This window comes from Aotus nancymaae, unplaced genomic scaffold (assembly GCF_030222135.1).
Source record: "Aotus nancymaae isolate 86718 unplaced genomic scaffold, 86718_ANA_hifiasm-v0.15.2.pri h1tg000028l, whole genome shotgun sequence".
Taxonomy (NCBI): Eukaryota; Metazoa; Chordata; class Mammalia; order Primates; family Aotidae; genus Aotus; species Aotus nancymaae.
The window spans coordinates 36,464,471-36,479,346 of NW_026988441.1; the positions used below are offsets into that span (position 1 = coordinate 36,464,471).

Sequence of the window (14,876 nt, forward strand, 5' to 3'; positions counted from 1 at the left end):
CTCAAGTGATCCACCCACCTCAGCCTCCCAAAGTGCTGGGATTACAGACGTGCCCAGCCCAGTGGATCACTTGAGTCCAGGAGTTTGAGACCAGCCTGGCCAACATGGCAAAACCCTGTCTCTACTAAAAAAGCACCGTGCCCAGCCTATTTATTGACTTTTAAAATCAATTTCTTTTCTTTTTTAGGGGAGACAGAGTCTCACTCTGTCACCCAGGCTAGAATACAATGGTGCAATCCTGTAGTCCCAGCTACTTGGGAGGCTGAGATGAGAGGATCCCTGAACATCTGGCTAATTTTTTTTCCCTGGAGCTCACTGCAGCTTGAACTCCTGGGCTCAAAGAATCCTGTGCAACACCACACCTGGCTAATTTTTTGTATTTTTAGTAGAGACAGGGTTTCACCACATTACTCAGGCTAGTCTCAAACTCCTGGACTCAAGCAATCTGTCCACCTTGGCCTCCCAAAGTGCTGGGATTACAGGCATGAGCCACTACACCCAGCCAAGTTCATGTTTTTTCATAGCACGTCTTGTCACCTTTTCATTGTTCATTTATTTGTTTACTATCTGCTTTGCTTTACTAGAAGGTAAGCTCCCTAAGGGGAAGGATTTTTATCTGCTCATTACTGAACCCCTAGTGCCTCAAAGATCGCCAGGAATTCAGTAGGTACCTAATAAACATGTATTTTATATATATATATATATATATATATTTGAGACAGGGTCTCAGTTTGTCATCCAGGCTGGAGTGTAGAGGTATGATCACAGCTCACTGCTACTTCAAATCCCTGGGTCCTCCCACCTCAGTGTCCCAAGTAGCTGGGACTACAGGTGCACGCCGGCACTAATATTTTTACTTTTTGTAGGTAGAGGAGGTCTCACTACGCTGCCCAGGCTGGCCTTAAAATCCTGGCCTTGGCTGGGCACCGTGGCTCACACCTGTAATCCCAGCACTTTGGGAGGCCAAGGTGAGCAGATAACTTACAGCCAGGAGTTTGAGACCAGCCTGGCCAACATGGCAAAACCCTGTCTCTACTTAAAATACAAAAATTAGCCAGGCATGGTGGCAGGCAGCTGTAGTCCCAGCTACTTGGGAGGCTGAGGCAGGAGAATCTCTTGAACCTGGGAGGCAGAGATTATAGAGAGCCGAGATCGTGTCGCTGCATTCCAGTCTGGGCGACAGAGAAAAACTCCATCTCAAAAAAAAAAAAAAGAAAGAAAGAAAGAAAGAAATGCTGGCCTCAAGCAATCCTCCTGCCACAGGCTCCCAAAGTGCTGGGATTATAGGCATGAGCCCCTGTGCCTAGCCTGTTTTTTGTTTTAGATTCAGAGGGTACAGATGCAGGTTTGTAGTTAATACATGAGTATATTGCATCATGAGGAGGTTTGGGCTTCTGCTGATCCCGTCGCCCACGCAGTGAACACAGTTCCCAATAGACAGTTTTTCAACCCTGGTTTCCCTCTCCCTCCCCACTCTAGTAGTCCCAGTGTCTGTTGCTCCCATCTTTGTGTCCATGGGTATGCAATTTTTAGCTCCCACTTATAACTGAGAACATGCCGTATTTGGTCTTCTGTTTCTGCATTAATTCACTTAGGATAATGACCTCCAGCTGCATCCACATTACTGCAAATGACCTGATTTCATTCTTTTTTATGGCTCTCTCCTCCACTTTAGAGACCGGCCAAAATCTCCTCTTTGACCACAATCCCAGGACCCCCTACCCACACCACATCCCGATTCTCCTGGGCTCTGACCATGCACCTGGTCTCTCTCCCCAGGTGAGCCTGGCCACCCTTGACTCTGAGGCCCTGCTGACCTTGGGCCTGAATCTCTCACACCTGGGCCGGGCCAAGCGCATCCTGGAGCTCCGGCCAGCCCTAGAGGGTCTGGAGGGCCGGGTCCGGTACGTCATTGCCCAGGGAAATGAACAAGGTTTCTTTCGCATGCATCACATCCGTGGCTGCAGCTCCCTGCAGCTGGGGCGGAGGCGGCCGGGGCCTGGAATCTACCGACTGGAGCTGGTGAGCAATGTAGCAGGATCCTGGGATGTCCAGCCAGAGGGGCAGCCAGGGCCATGGGGCCAGGCCTTGAGGCTGAAGGTGCAGCTGCAGTTACTTTAGTTGGAAGGAGGCCTGATGGGCCCAGCTGTTCAGTGAAGGAAGATTCTGGAACTGGGAAGGACTGATCCCCAGCAGTGATGACTGACCAGGTGGAACCCTGAAACTCAGGAAGAGTAACATGCTACACTACAACCTCAGGCGAGCCCACCCTCCGCCTGGGCCTCTGTGCCAGCTCCAGGGGACCCCAATTACTCAGTCTTTCCTGGAGGCAGCAAGAAGCTGCAGCTTGCACCCTCCACCCCACAGCCAAGGTCAGGGAGAGGCCCTGTGGTCACCGTGTCCGGTCAATCTCAGGCTTTAGCTTCCGTCCTGCACTGTGGCTTGCCTGGGGTCGGGGGGGAGGTTTGGCAGGACATGACAATGGCAACTGGGGTGGGCACAGAGCTTGTCCCTCGGAGCAGAAGGGTGTACGGGGGCCCAGACCTCACAGTGATTTGCCGCGTTTGCCCCCATTTGGAGAATGCTTTTATATCAAAGTGGAGACAATAATAAAGTTATTTTGGGTTAAGTCTGCCTGAGCCTTGGCAAGTTCTTGAAGTAAGTAGATGCTGCCCTCGGGCTGGGCCAGGCAGATCTTGTGCCTGGGGAAGCAGAAGGGCTTGTGGGCTCCCATAATGGTAATAACAACTCATGCTTCCTGATCATGTAGTACATACCGGACATCGTTCTCTTTCCTTCCTTCCTTCCTTCCTTCCTTCCTTCCTTCCTTCCTTCCCTCCCTCCCTCCCTCCTTCCTTCCTTCCTTCCTTCCTTCCTTCCTTTTTTGAGACAGGGTCTTGCTCTGTGCTCTGCTGCCCAGGTTGGAGTGCAGTGGTGCAATTACGGCTCACTTCAGTCTCCACCTCCCGGGCTCAAGCAGTACTCCCGCCTCAGCCTCTCCCAACTAGCTGGGACCAAAGGTGCACGCCACCACGCCTGGCTAATTTTTAAAAATTTCTTTTTCTTTTTCTTTTTAATAGACAGAGTCTCACTGTGTTACTCAGGCTGTAGTGCAGTGGCACCACAACCTCCGCCTCCTGGGTTCAAATGATTCTCGTGCCTCAGCCTCCTGAGTAGCAGGGACTACAGATGCGTACCACCACGCCTGGCTAATTTTTGTATTTTTAGTAGAGACAGGGTTTCACCATGTTGGCCAGGCTGGTGTCAAACTCCTGACATCAGGTGATCCACCCACCTCAATGCCTCCCAAAGTGCTGGGATTACAGGTGTGAGCCACATGCCCAGCCTAAAATTTATTTTTCTTAGAGAGGGTGTGTCCCTATATTGCCCGGACTGGTCTTGAACTCCTGGGCTCAAGTGATCTTACTGCCTTGGCCTCCCAAAGTGCTGGAATTACAGACGTGAGTATCTAAGTATTTTACGATTATTGACCACTGTGGTTGTCACTACAACCTCACGGAATAGATGCTGCTACCATCCCGTTTTACAGGGAAAACTGAGGCTCAGAGAGGTTAAATACCTTGGCCAAGGTCGGGCCAGGTTGAAAGCTGGGCAGCTTGGCCAGGCATGGTGGCTCCTGCCTATAATCCCAGCACTTTGGGAGGCCGAGGTGGGTAGGTCACCTGAGGTCAGGAGTTTGAGATCAGCCTGGCCAACATGTCGAAACCCTGTCTTTACTGAAAATACAAAAAAAGAAAAAAAAGTCGGGCATGGTAGTATGTGCCTGTAATCCCAGCTACTCGGGAGGTTAAGGCAGGAGAATCACTTGAATGCCGGGAAGGGGAGGTTGCAGTGAGCTGAGATTGTGCCACTAGACTCCAGTCTGGGTGAGACAGCAAGACTCTGTCTCAAAAAAAAAAAAAAAAAAAAACCAAAGTTGTGCATGTTCCTGGGCCATCCGCCCCCACACTGTTTCCAGGCGGATTCAAATTTGATGGCCAGGATATTCATTGTGTTAATAAACATGCAGTTAGCATGTACTGTGTGCTGTGCGTGTCACACATCACGGTGCATTTGGTCTCCAACAAAGCTCTATGAGGCAGGCAATATTATCACCCCATTTTCCAGGGGGGCAAAGTTGAGGCTTAGAGAGCTTGTGGAGGCTTTCCGGGTCACCGACATAGTGCGTGGTGGAGCCTGAACACTGAATGTGACTCTATTTCTTCTGCAACTTCATCCCGGTCCCTGGCCCCAAACCACCATGGTGTCCCCTAAGAGATTATGTGTTTGATTTTGCTTTTTTTTTTTTTGAGATAAAGTCTTGCTCTGTTGCCCAGGCTGGAGTGCAGTGATGCAATCTCGGCTTATGGCAACCTCTGCCTCCCAGGTTCAAACAATTCTCCTGCCTCAGCCTCCCAAGTAACTGGGATTACAGGCACCTGCCACCACACTCAGCAATTTTTTTGTGTTTTTAGTAGCGACAGGGTTTCACCATGTTGGCCAGGCTGGTCTCAAACTGCTGACCTCAGGTGATTCACCCGCCTCAGCCTCCCAAAGTGCTGGGATGACAGACGTGAGCCACCGCGCCCAGCCAATGTGCTTGATTTTCATCCAGATCATTTTCTGTTGTGATGGAAACTGAGGTTGCCAAGGACAACATAATCGGTGGTGACTCAGGCCTCCACCTGCAGAAATGTCACTAGTGCCTGGCCCCAGAGTTCTGTCCTTGGTTCTATCCTGGCCCGCCTGACTTACCAGTGGCCTCCAGGCAGCCCATAAGAGCTTGCAGAGGGCTTCTGTGTCCGTCAGCTGGACTCACCACAGCCCTGGAATCTAAGCAGAGCAAGCACAGTGGCCCTTACTCTACAGACAAACTCAGAGGTACCCAGAGAGTGAGCGATTGGTTCAAGGCCACCAGCTGGGAACTGCAGTTTGCAGCCAGCACCTAATGCTTGGCCCCTAGAGAGCCGTCTGTTAGGAGAGCTTGGGATGGCCGAGATCACATGGGATTCACCCCAGGCTAGGGCAGCAGCAACTTGCACCTCATCATGAAACGTAACAGGTAGGAATGACTCCATCACCCTCCAAGGTTTATTTAAAAGTCATAGAAAAGCATAGGGCATCCTTGAACTGACCAGAGCTTCACCGGGACCCAGAAGAACACACTGGCATGGCCCTGGTCGGTGGCAAGAAACAGTAGGTGAGAGAAGTATCTAAAGTCTTCTCTACAAGAGCCACTGCCTGCCCAGGGTTGACGCTGGTCCCTGGAGTGGCAAAAGGCTTAAAATCATGCCAACTCCCTCTTTCCAATTGCCAGAGGGGCAGGAGGTGGTGGGAGTGGAGAGGGAGGACCACCTCAGGCACAAGGATTAAGACAGAGGCTTGGGGACAGCTGGATCTGTAGGGTGACGGTTTCAGCGGAGAAAGATCCAGCCCCTCCTGTGCTGATGGATCCTGGAAAGGAGTGGCTCACGGTCCTGCAGCAGCAATTAGAGAGGCCAAAGTGAAACTGATGGCTGTGAAATAATAGTAACTATATGCATCGGTCTCTAACTCCAGTCCCTAGCACAGAGCTCCTAAAACCCTTGTGAGTTTCTGAGTCAGAGGAGTGCTGGAATCTTTTGGGCCAATATTTGGTCTTTGAACTCTGTTTCTGGATCCCTTGGAGTTTCTTGGGTAATGGGAACATATTTTATTCTAATGAGGTGACTGTTGGTGGACTTCTGGGTGGGGGCTGGTCACCAGCAAGACCAAGCCAGTGATTAGAAGCTTGGAGCCTTTGGTCCCATCTCCCATTCTCTAGGAAGGGGAAGAAGGTTGGAAATGGAGTGAATCATCCTTCACTCGTATGTGATGAAGCTGCTAAAAAAAATCCCTGGTGAAGGCCGAGTGCAGTGGCTCATGCCTGTAATCTCATCACTTTGGGAGGCAGAGGCAGATGTATCACCTGAGGTCAGGAGTTCAAAACCAGCATGCCAACATGGTGAAACCCTATCTCTACCAAAAATATAAAAATTAGCCAGGCGTGGTGGCAGGTGCCTGTAATCCCAGCTACTCGAGAGGCTGAGGCAGGAAAATCATTTGAACCTGGAGGTGCAGGTTGCAGTGAGCCTAGATCGCACCACTGCACTCTAGCTTGGGCGACAGAGTGAGAATTCATTTCAAAAAAAAAAAAAATTCCCTGCTGAGCTGAGGGCACAGGCCTGCAGTCCCAGCTACTCAGGAGGCTGAGGCAGTGAGCTATCATTACACCACTGCAATCATGGGAGAGAATGAGACGTCATCTCTAAAAACAAACAAACAAAAAACCTCAACTATGGGGTTCAGGGAGCTTCAGGGCTTGTGATCCATGTGTGTGGGAAGGGTGGTGTACCCCAACTCCACGGGGGCAGAAACTCCTGCCCTTGTGCCCTTTCCAGACTTTGCCTCCCTAAGCACCCCTTCCATCTGGCTTATTCATTCTTATCCTTTGTAATATCTTTTTTATTTTTTTTCCAAGACAGGGTCTCATTTTGTCTCTCAGGCTGAAGTTGCAGTGGAATGATCATAGCTCACTGCAGCCTCTACCTCCTGGGCTCAAGTAATCCTCTCACCTCAGCCTCCCAAGCAGCTGGAACTACAGGTGCATGCCACCACAACTAGTTAATTTAAAAAACTTTTTTTTCTTGAGAGAGGGTCCCGCTATGTTTTCCAGGCTGGTCTCAAACTCCCAGGCTCAATTGATCCTTCTGCCTCAGCCTCTCAAAATGCTAGGATTACAGGCATGAGCCACTGCACCCAGCCCCTTTGTAATCTTCTACAATAAAATGGTAAACATAAGTAAAGCATTTCCCTGAGTCCTGTGAGCTACTCTAACAAATGATCCAACGGAAAGTGAAAGCCTTGACTTCCAGCCAATCAGTCAGAAGTACAGGTGACAACTTGCTACTTGCAACCAGCATCTGAAATGGGGACAGTCTTGTGGAACTGAGTCCTTAACCTGTGAGTTGTGTCACTACCTCCAGATAAACAATGCCAGCCAGATGTGGTGGCTCATGCCTGCAATCCCAGCACTTTGGGAGGCTGAGGTGGGAGAATTGCTTGAGGAGTTCGAGACCAGCCTGACCAATATGACAAAACCCCATCTCTACTAAATACATGAAAATTAGCCAGGCATGTTGATGCATGCCTGTAATCCCAGCTACTTGGATGGCTGAGGCACGAGAATCACATGAACCCTGGAGGCAGAGGTTGCAGTGAGCTGAGATCACGCTACTGAACTCCAGCCTTGGTAACAGAGTGAGACCCTGTCTCAAATATATATATACAGGCCAGGCGCCGGTGGCTCACGCCTATAATCCCAGCACTTTGGAAGGCCGAGGTGGGCGGATCATGAGGTCAAGAGATCAAGACCATCCTGGCCAACACGGTGAAACCCCATTTCTACTAAACATTCGAAAATTAGCTGGATGTGGTGGTGCATGCCTATGGTCCCAGCTACTTGGGAGGGTGAGGCAGGAGAATCTCTTGAACCCGGGAGGTGGAGATTGCAGTGAGCTGAGATTGTGCCACTGCACTCCAGCCTGGTGACAGAATAAGACTCTATCTCCAAAAAAAAAAGAAAGAAAAAAAATTTATATATACAGTGTCAGAATTCAGTAGAATTACAGGACACCCAGCTGGTGCCTGCTGGAGAATTGTTGGGTGTAGAAGGCCCTGGAGCTCTAGGGTCACTCCCCTGGGGCTTCACTTCAGCACATGCTATAGCCTCTTTGGGCTGGGTCATGGGAGTGGACAGCCACCGAGGCCCCTCCCCTGTGAACCTGCAGCACTGACCACACAGCCAGCCCTCCTTGGTCCTGGAGGTGAATCCTCTGTCCCAGTGTGAGCCTATCGTGAACCCTCAAACCTCAGCAAAGGTGATGGATGGGAGATGGTCACATGACCAAGAGTCCTTACCTGAATTAGATGGTATCAGGAGGGAGGCATTCCTCCTGCTGCTGCTGATGGGATTGCTAAACTTGGACGATGATAGCTTGGAGCTTCCAGAACTAAACTTCTTTACAGCATGAGAGCCTGTTGGAGAAATGGAGAGAGAAATAAGCAAGAGCTTTGCCAACACCCTTTGAACTCCCGGATCTAACTGAGCCTGAAGCTATTGGCTGGTTATGTAAGCCAGTGAGTGTCCCACGTGCTTGAGCTTTCCATCTGCATGAATGGAAAGCGTCCTGATTAAAAGAAATGGACTGGCTGGGTGCAGTGGCTCATTCCTGTAGTCCCAGCACTTTGGGAGGACAATGCAGGTGGATTGCTTGAGCCCAGGAGTTCAAGTCCAGCCTGGGCAACATGGCACAACCCTGTCTCTGCAAAATAAAAATAAAAAATTAGCCAGGCATGGTAGTGTGTACCTGTAATCCCAGCTACTTGGAAGGTTGAGATGGGAGGATTGCTTGAGCCCAGGAACTCAAGGCTGCAGTGAGTTGTGATTGTGCCACTGTATTCCAGCCTGGGTGACAGAGTAAAACTCTGTCTCAAAATAATAATAATAATGAGCTGAGGCCAGGCATGGTGGTTCATGCCTGTAATCCCAGTACTTTGGGTGGCCAAGGCAAGCAGATCGCCTGGCCAACATGGTGAAACCCTATCTCTACTAAAAATACAAAAATTAGCCAGGCATGGTGGTGGGTGCCTATAATCCCAGCTATTCAGGAGGCTGAGGCAGGAGAATCTCTTGAACTCAGGAGGCAGAGGTTGCAGTGGCCTGAAATTGCACTACTGCACTCCAGCCTGGACAACAGAGTGAGACTCCATTTCAAAATAATAATAACAATAATAATAGTGAGCTGGATTAGTAGCACATGCCTGTAATTCCAGCTACTCGGGAGGCTGAGGTAGGAGGATTGCTTGAGCCTGGGAGGTCAAGGCTGCAGTGAGCCGTGATGGTGCCATTGCACTCCAGCCTGAGTGACAGAGTAAGGCTCTGTCTCAAAATAATAATACTAAAAGAGCTGGACTGGTGGAATACACCTGCAGCCCCAGCTACTTGGGAGGTTGAAGTGAGAAGATCACTTGAGCCCACGAATTCGAGGCTGCAGTGAGCTATGATCATGCTACTGCACTCCAGCCTGGGCAAAAGAGCAAGACCCCATCTCAAAAACAAAACAAAACAAAAAACTGGACAATGACGCAGTCAGTTGGTCATTCACTTGGTGCCCGCTGACCAGCAACTGACTTTCTTTGGGGTTCGGGCAGCTGTCAGTATTCTGGTCTCCAATTCCCTCCCTCAGGGTCTGAGGCACACATGGGCTTGCAGTCACGGAGGAGGGCCCCCTAGATGCTCAGCAGGGGTCTTGCCCACCTGGGAAGTTCTTCATGTTATGGAGGAGCTTTGCAAAAGACTTATTGCGAGCATCCAGGAGCTTCATGGCTTTCTGCACCTCCCTGTTCTTTGGGTTCCCACACACCTTCCTGTGTCTCTTGGGAAGGTAGAATCTGTGGTGAGCAGAGGAGGGTGCCCAGGTTAGGGCACAGGCTGGGAGCAAAGCTGTGTGTGCACCCCAGCCCCCAGCCCCCACAGCCTCACTCACATCACAGCAGGCAGATTGCAGCTCCCGCTCACCTCCTGGATCCGGTAAGCCCAGGCGCGCCGGAGCACAGCCAAACCAATGGGGTAGTGGTGGGCCAGGCAGCAGTCCTCAAAGATACCTGCAACCACACAGCCGCCGCCCAGATACATGCATCCTTGCACGTGAACTTGGCAGGGCCAGCCACAGGCATGGAACCTGTCTGCATACATACGCTCCTACCACAACCCTTCCAGGCCCGGCAGAGGCTGAGGGACAGCTTTGGGAAAAGACAGCCTCCTGGCTCACCCCTTAGCTCTGGATATTGGGATAGCTGGAAGTTGGAGAAGACCCTTAGGTCCCGTCTGGGAAGGGCGTGGAACCAGCAAATAAGCAGGAGACCAAGGCCACCTCCATTCCTGCTCCGGGGAAGAGGGTGACTCACAGTGCAGGTGCACCCTGAGAAGAGGTCAACACCACCCCTCCCCAGCCAAGTTCTAACCTCCTAACAATGAGCTGATTGGAGGCCTGGAGCGGTGGCTCACACCTGTAAACCCAGCACTTTGAGAGGTTGAGGTGGGCAGATTGCTTGAGGTCAGGAGTTTGAGACCAGCCTGGGATACATGGTGAAACTCCGTCTCTACTAAAGATATAAAAATTGGCTGGGCATGGTGGCTCATGCCTGTAATCTCAGCACTTTGGGAGGCCAAGGTAGGTGGATTATGAGGTCAGGAGTTCAAGACCAGCCTGACCAACATGGTGAAACCCTGTCTCTATTAAAAATTAGCCAGGCGTGGTGGGACATGCCTGTAATCCCAGCTACTTGGGAGGCTGAGGCAATTGCTTGAACCTGGGAGGCAGAGGTTGCAGTGAGCTGAGATCGTGCCATTGCACTCCAGCCTGGGCAACAGGGTGAGATTTCCTCTCAAAAAGAGGCTAGGCAGAGATGAAACACACAGATGAATTAGACCTAGTGTTGTCTTCAGGGAGCTCCTGGCCTGGTTGGGAGACAGGGAAATCAATCTATGCAGATTGGGGGAAGCACAGCCACTGTTGGGGGTGCCCAGAAGAGGAGGTGATGCTGCCAGAAAGTTCTGGGAGGGTGAGCAGGTGGAATGAATGAGCCGAGGAGGAGCTGATGAGATGGTAGTAGAAGCTGAGGCACAAGTCGCTGCCCAACTGGCTTTTGAAAGTCTCTGCAATCCCACCTCTGCCAGAACTAACCTCCAGGGGCCAAGCCCGAGTCCCCTGCAGAGCCCAGCCCAGCAGGAGCAGGCAGAGGAAGGACTCGAGCCCTCCATGTGTCTCCCAACCTTGGCCTCTGAGAGCAAGAGGCAGTGCATTCTGTTGGAACCTCAGGCTACAATGCCAGGCAGGTAGTTCCCAAGGCTGGGGGCCACCTTTCCCCCCAGGTATCAAAGGGCCGGGGCTGGGCCTGGCTATCACTGCTATCACTGGCTCTGATAGCAGAACAATCAGACCACAGCCCAGCCCCCTCCTGGGCAAAGGCTAAGGACTTGGACCCATCAGACCCAGGTGAGAAACAGGCGGGGCAGGTGGGGCAGACAGGGCAGGAGGATGGGGCCCTGTCTGCCCCCACCTGCCCCACCGGGTCTGCCACCCAGCCAGGGACACTGCTTTGGCCAGCTGCTGAAACTCAAGAGGATGTAGGACCCACTGTCAGGGCTCCTGTGGGGACACCGCGGGCCCAGGAACTGTCCTTTGGTGACTGGAATCCTTAAGTGCCTACTCTGCGGTAGGGAGTCGGGGAAGAAGGAAAGAGTTCCCTGTTAATGGCAGAAACAGTTATTATTGCTGCTAGCAGACCTGAGGCCTAGTCTTTTGCAAGCATGAGCTCATTGGATCCTCAAGTCAAAGCCATGCAGTGGGAATTTTAGATTCCCACTTTGCCGCTAAGAAAATGAAGGCTCCTAAAGGTTTAGGAGGCAGGGCACAGTGGCTCATGCCTGTAATCCTCGCACTTTGGGAGGCTGAGGCAGGCAGATCACCTGAGATCAGGAGTTCAAGACCAGCCTGGCCAACATGGTGAAAACCCACCTCTACTAAAAATACAAAAATTAACGAGATGTGGTGGCACATGCCTGTAGTCCCAGCTACTCGGGAGGCTGAGGCAGAAGAATCATTTGAACCCAGGAGGTGGAGGTTGCAGTGAACCGAGATCACGCCACTGCACTGCAGCCTGCATGACAGAGTGAGACACTGTCTTGAAAAAAAAAAAAAGGTTTAGTAGCCACTAACTCTCCGCTGGACTGCATGGGGGGATTGGGATGGGAATCCACTCCCATCCGTCCCCAGGGCCCTGATCTCCAGTCCCACCCCTGTCTCAGCAGGATTAGGACTCTGCAATATGTCCCTGGCAGTAACTGGCTGTGCCCACAACTGGAAGCCACCGTCTGCTTCCTCATGTCTCTAGGCTGTAGGAGTCTTGCAAAGGACTCCATGGAGCTCTGGAAGAAGGAACTGGGGACCCTCTATCTCCCCAACCCCATCCCAGGAGCTACCCAAACGCCAGGAATTCCTGCGTGTCAGGAGCAGGAAAATTCAGTGGAGATGGGATTGAGGAGACTTCTGGAAGAGATGAGAGACAGATGGAGTGGGTGGGGACACGGGGAGAGGGGGACTTGGGGGTAGGCATTGCCGTAGACGGTACCTTGGGCGTGGACATCTGGGGCCCAGGCTCCCAGGAAGCCGGCCACCAGGCAGGCCAGGAGCCACAGGTTCATGCTGCAGGCGGGTTCTCCTCCCTGGGCACCTAGAAGAACAATGGGGCTACCTGGGGTCATGGAGGGAAGTGATGAGGACTGAGGAGAAGGAGGGGAGTGGGTACTGGGAACACCCCTGTCTTAAGCCCCAGGCATACAGCAAGGCAAGGAGGTCGCATAAAATGGGAACAAGTCCAGCTGGAGGGACAAGCTGCTCGTCTCAGTCATGGTCAAGGGAAAGACTCACCGATGTTCACTGGGTCAAGGGAGCTGATCCCCACCAGGCTGTACGCCAAGCTCTCCTGTCTGCAGGACCAACACACTGAGCTTCACTCTTTATAGACAGAGCCCCACCCAGCCACCCCCCTGTCCGCCCTCCTCTCTTCCTCCTCCTCCCCACCTGCACTCTCAGCCTCTGGGATTCTCCCTCCTCTACAGCAATCTCTGACCTTGATCCACCGGCCCTCATGCCTCCCCACTCCCCATCCCAGGCCCCCAACCAGCTCACCTGCTTTCTCCAAAAAGCGCCCTTTTTCCTGTTTCCCTCACCTGCACGTACCTGGTGGACACTGGCTACCTGCAAACAAGGCTCAAGCTGCCTTGAGCCCCCAAAGCAAGCCCTTACCTTCACACTCCCTGCCCCCTCCCGGCTGCCTCAAGCTACATGTTCCCTGGTGGGTCCCCAACTTCACTCCATTTCCCTCTCCTTCCACACCATGGTTAGGTAACTTAGCATGTCACAGAAATGCCCTAGTTGTGAGAACAGACAAATCCATAGAAAGAGAAAGTAAATTAGTGGTGGCCATAGGATAGAGGAAGGGGAGAATGGAGGAGTGACTGGGAGAGGGTATGGATTTCCTTTTGTTCTGAAATTAGATGAGAGTGATGGTACATAACTCTATGCATATAGTTAGCAAGGCAGAATGGTACACTTCCCACCGGTGAACAACCCCAACAAGAAAAAAATGCTCTAGGACAGGCACAGTGGCTCATGTCTGTAATCCGAACACTTTGGGAGGTCAAGGCCAGAGGATCACTTGAGCCCAGGGTTCAAGACCAGCCTGGGCAACATAGAGAGACCCCTGTCTCTACAAAAAGTTTTTTAAAATTAACCCAATGTGATAGTGCATACCTGTAATCCCAGCTACTTGGGAGGCTGAGGTGGGAGGATTGCTTGAGCCCGGGAGGTTGAGGCTGCAGTGAGCGGTGATCATGCCACTGCACTCCATCCTGGACAACAGAGCAAGACCCTGTTTCAAAAAAATGAAAAAAAGCGGCCAGCCACAGTTGCTCACACCTGTAATCCCAGCACTTTGGGAGGCCAAGGCGGGCAGATCACCTAAGGTCAGCAATTTGAGACCAGTATGGCCAACATGGCAAAACACCATCTCTACTAAAAATACAAAAATTAGCCAAGTGTGATGGGTGCCTGTAATTACAGCTACTCAGGAAGCTGAAGCCAGAGAATCGCTTGAACCCAGGAGGCAGAGGTTGCAGTGAGCTGAGATTGCATCACTACATTCCAGCCTGGGCGACAAGAGTGAAACTCTGTCTCAAAAAGAAAGAGAGAGAGGAAGAAAGAAAGAAAGAGAGAGAAAGAAGGGAGGGCGGGAGGGAGGAAGGAAGGAAGGAAGAGAAAAAAAGAAAAAATGGAAGAATTGTTTGGTTTTTCGAAGAAAAGCCAGGAGCCCCGGGTAGCCATGCCCTCAGGAAGCAAAGCAACATTCTCGGAGAAGGCATGTCTTCTTTCCCTCGGCGAGTGGGAACCACCCAGGACACAGGTACTAGGGGAGACAGGAGGTGGAGATTAGGGAGGGTGAAAGCAGTGCTGCAGAGGCCACACAGCTGATTGTTTTAAACTTTTTATCGCCGGCATCCATAGCTACATCTGACCTTTGTAGGTATTTATTACACCCTGAACTCCTTTCTCACTTCACCTCTTCCACTGGGAGCCCAGGGGTGGCGGTCCCCTAGCCTAATTCCCTGTCCCAAACCACAGGGCCCAGTGTGTGGGGCTTAGAGCTAGGGCAGGGCCACGTGGGTGTGGCTTCAGCAGGGGACGTGACTAGATAAATGACACAAGGAGCCGAGGAGCAGGGCTGAGTGGGCGTGGTTTATGGCTATGGGCGGGGCTTGGTACATAGCTCTGTCAGGGGCAGGGAAGAGTGAGTGGGATGTAAAGCAGTGGGCGGAGCCTGACATGTGGCGCTTAGGGCAAGAGGCAGGGCTTTGTGGGAGGGGCTTAGTCTTGGGTGGGGCTTGCACGGTCAGCCCCGTCCCACTAGAGCAGCTAAGACTATCCTGGGGGTGCGCCGGCGGCCTGGGCGCTGCTCCAATTCCTCCGCCTCTTTCTCTGGGTGGGTGAGGCTGCGCCAGGACGCGGCTCCGCGTGGCTGCGGGCGTGGGTAAGCGGCGTAGCAGGCCGTGGTCAGCCTCTCGGCTATGGCCCACTGACCCCTACCTGCCCAGACCGCGCGGGCTGCGGCCCAGACGGTGTTATCCTGAGTTGGGGGATGCCCCCAACTTGTGAGTTTCCCTCCCGGCCTTACCCGTCACCGTTTGTTTCACCGGCAGCCTTCACGGGGAGGAGGGGTTCCCAGCGAGGGGGCCC

General features: G+C 52.2%; 2 protein-coding genes across 3 annotated transcripts in view; one reads left to right on the forward strand and one right to left on the reverse strand.

Moving 5' to 3' along the window:
• The window catches only part of FBN3 (fibrillin 3), an 88,374-nt gene extending 85,869 nt beyond the window's left edge, over window positions 1–2,505 (forward strand). Inside the window, exon 63 of the mRNA XM_064381962.1 lies at window positions 1,780–2,505. Within this exon, the coding sequence (XP_064238032.1) occupies window positions 1,780–2,121 (342 nt within the window). The 3' untranslated portion in view covers window positions 2,122–2,505. The remainder of the gene's footprint in view (window positions 1–1,779) is intronic.
• Window positions 2,506–5,069: 2,564 nt separating this feature from the next.
• Window positions 5,070–14,625, reverse strand: CCL25 (C-C motif chemokine ligand 25). Of its 2 annotated transcripts, none has more exons than XM_012435821.3 (7): window positions 12,774–14,625; window positions 12,513–12,571; window positions 12,214–12,315; window positions 9,567–9,684; window positions 9,338–9,471; window positions 7,939–8,055; window positions 5,070–5,477 (listed from the first exon to the last, which is right to left on the reverse strand). In XM_012435821.3, the coding sequence occupies exons 3-7, from the start codon at window positions 12,284–12,286 to the stop codon at window positions 5,470–5,472; spliced, it is 450 nt and encodes a 149-aa protein (XP_012291244.2). In that variant the 5' UTR covers window positions 12,287–12,315; window positions 12,513–12,571; window positions 12,774–14,625; the 3' UTR covers window positions 5,070–5,469. The 2 variants fall into 2 exon arrangements, with proteins under 2 accessions (XP_012291244.2, XP_012291245.2); XM_012435822.3 differs by having other exon boundaries at window positions 12,214–12,332.
• Between the last annotated feature and the right edge of the window lie 251 nt (window positions 14,626–14,876).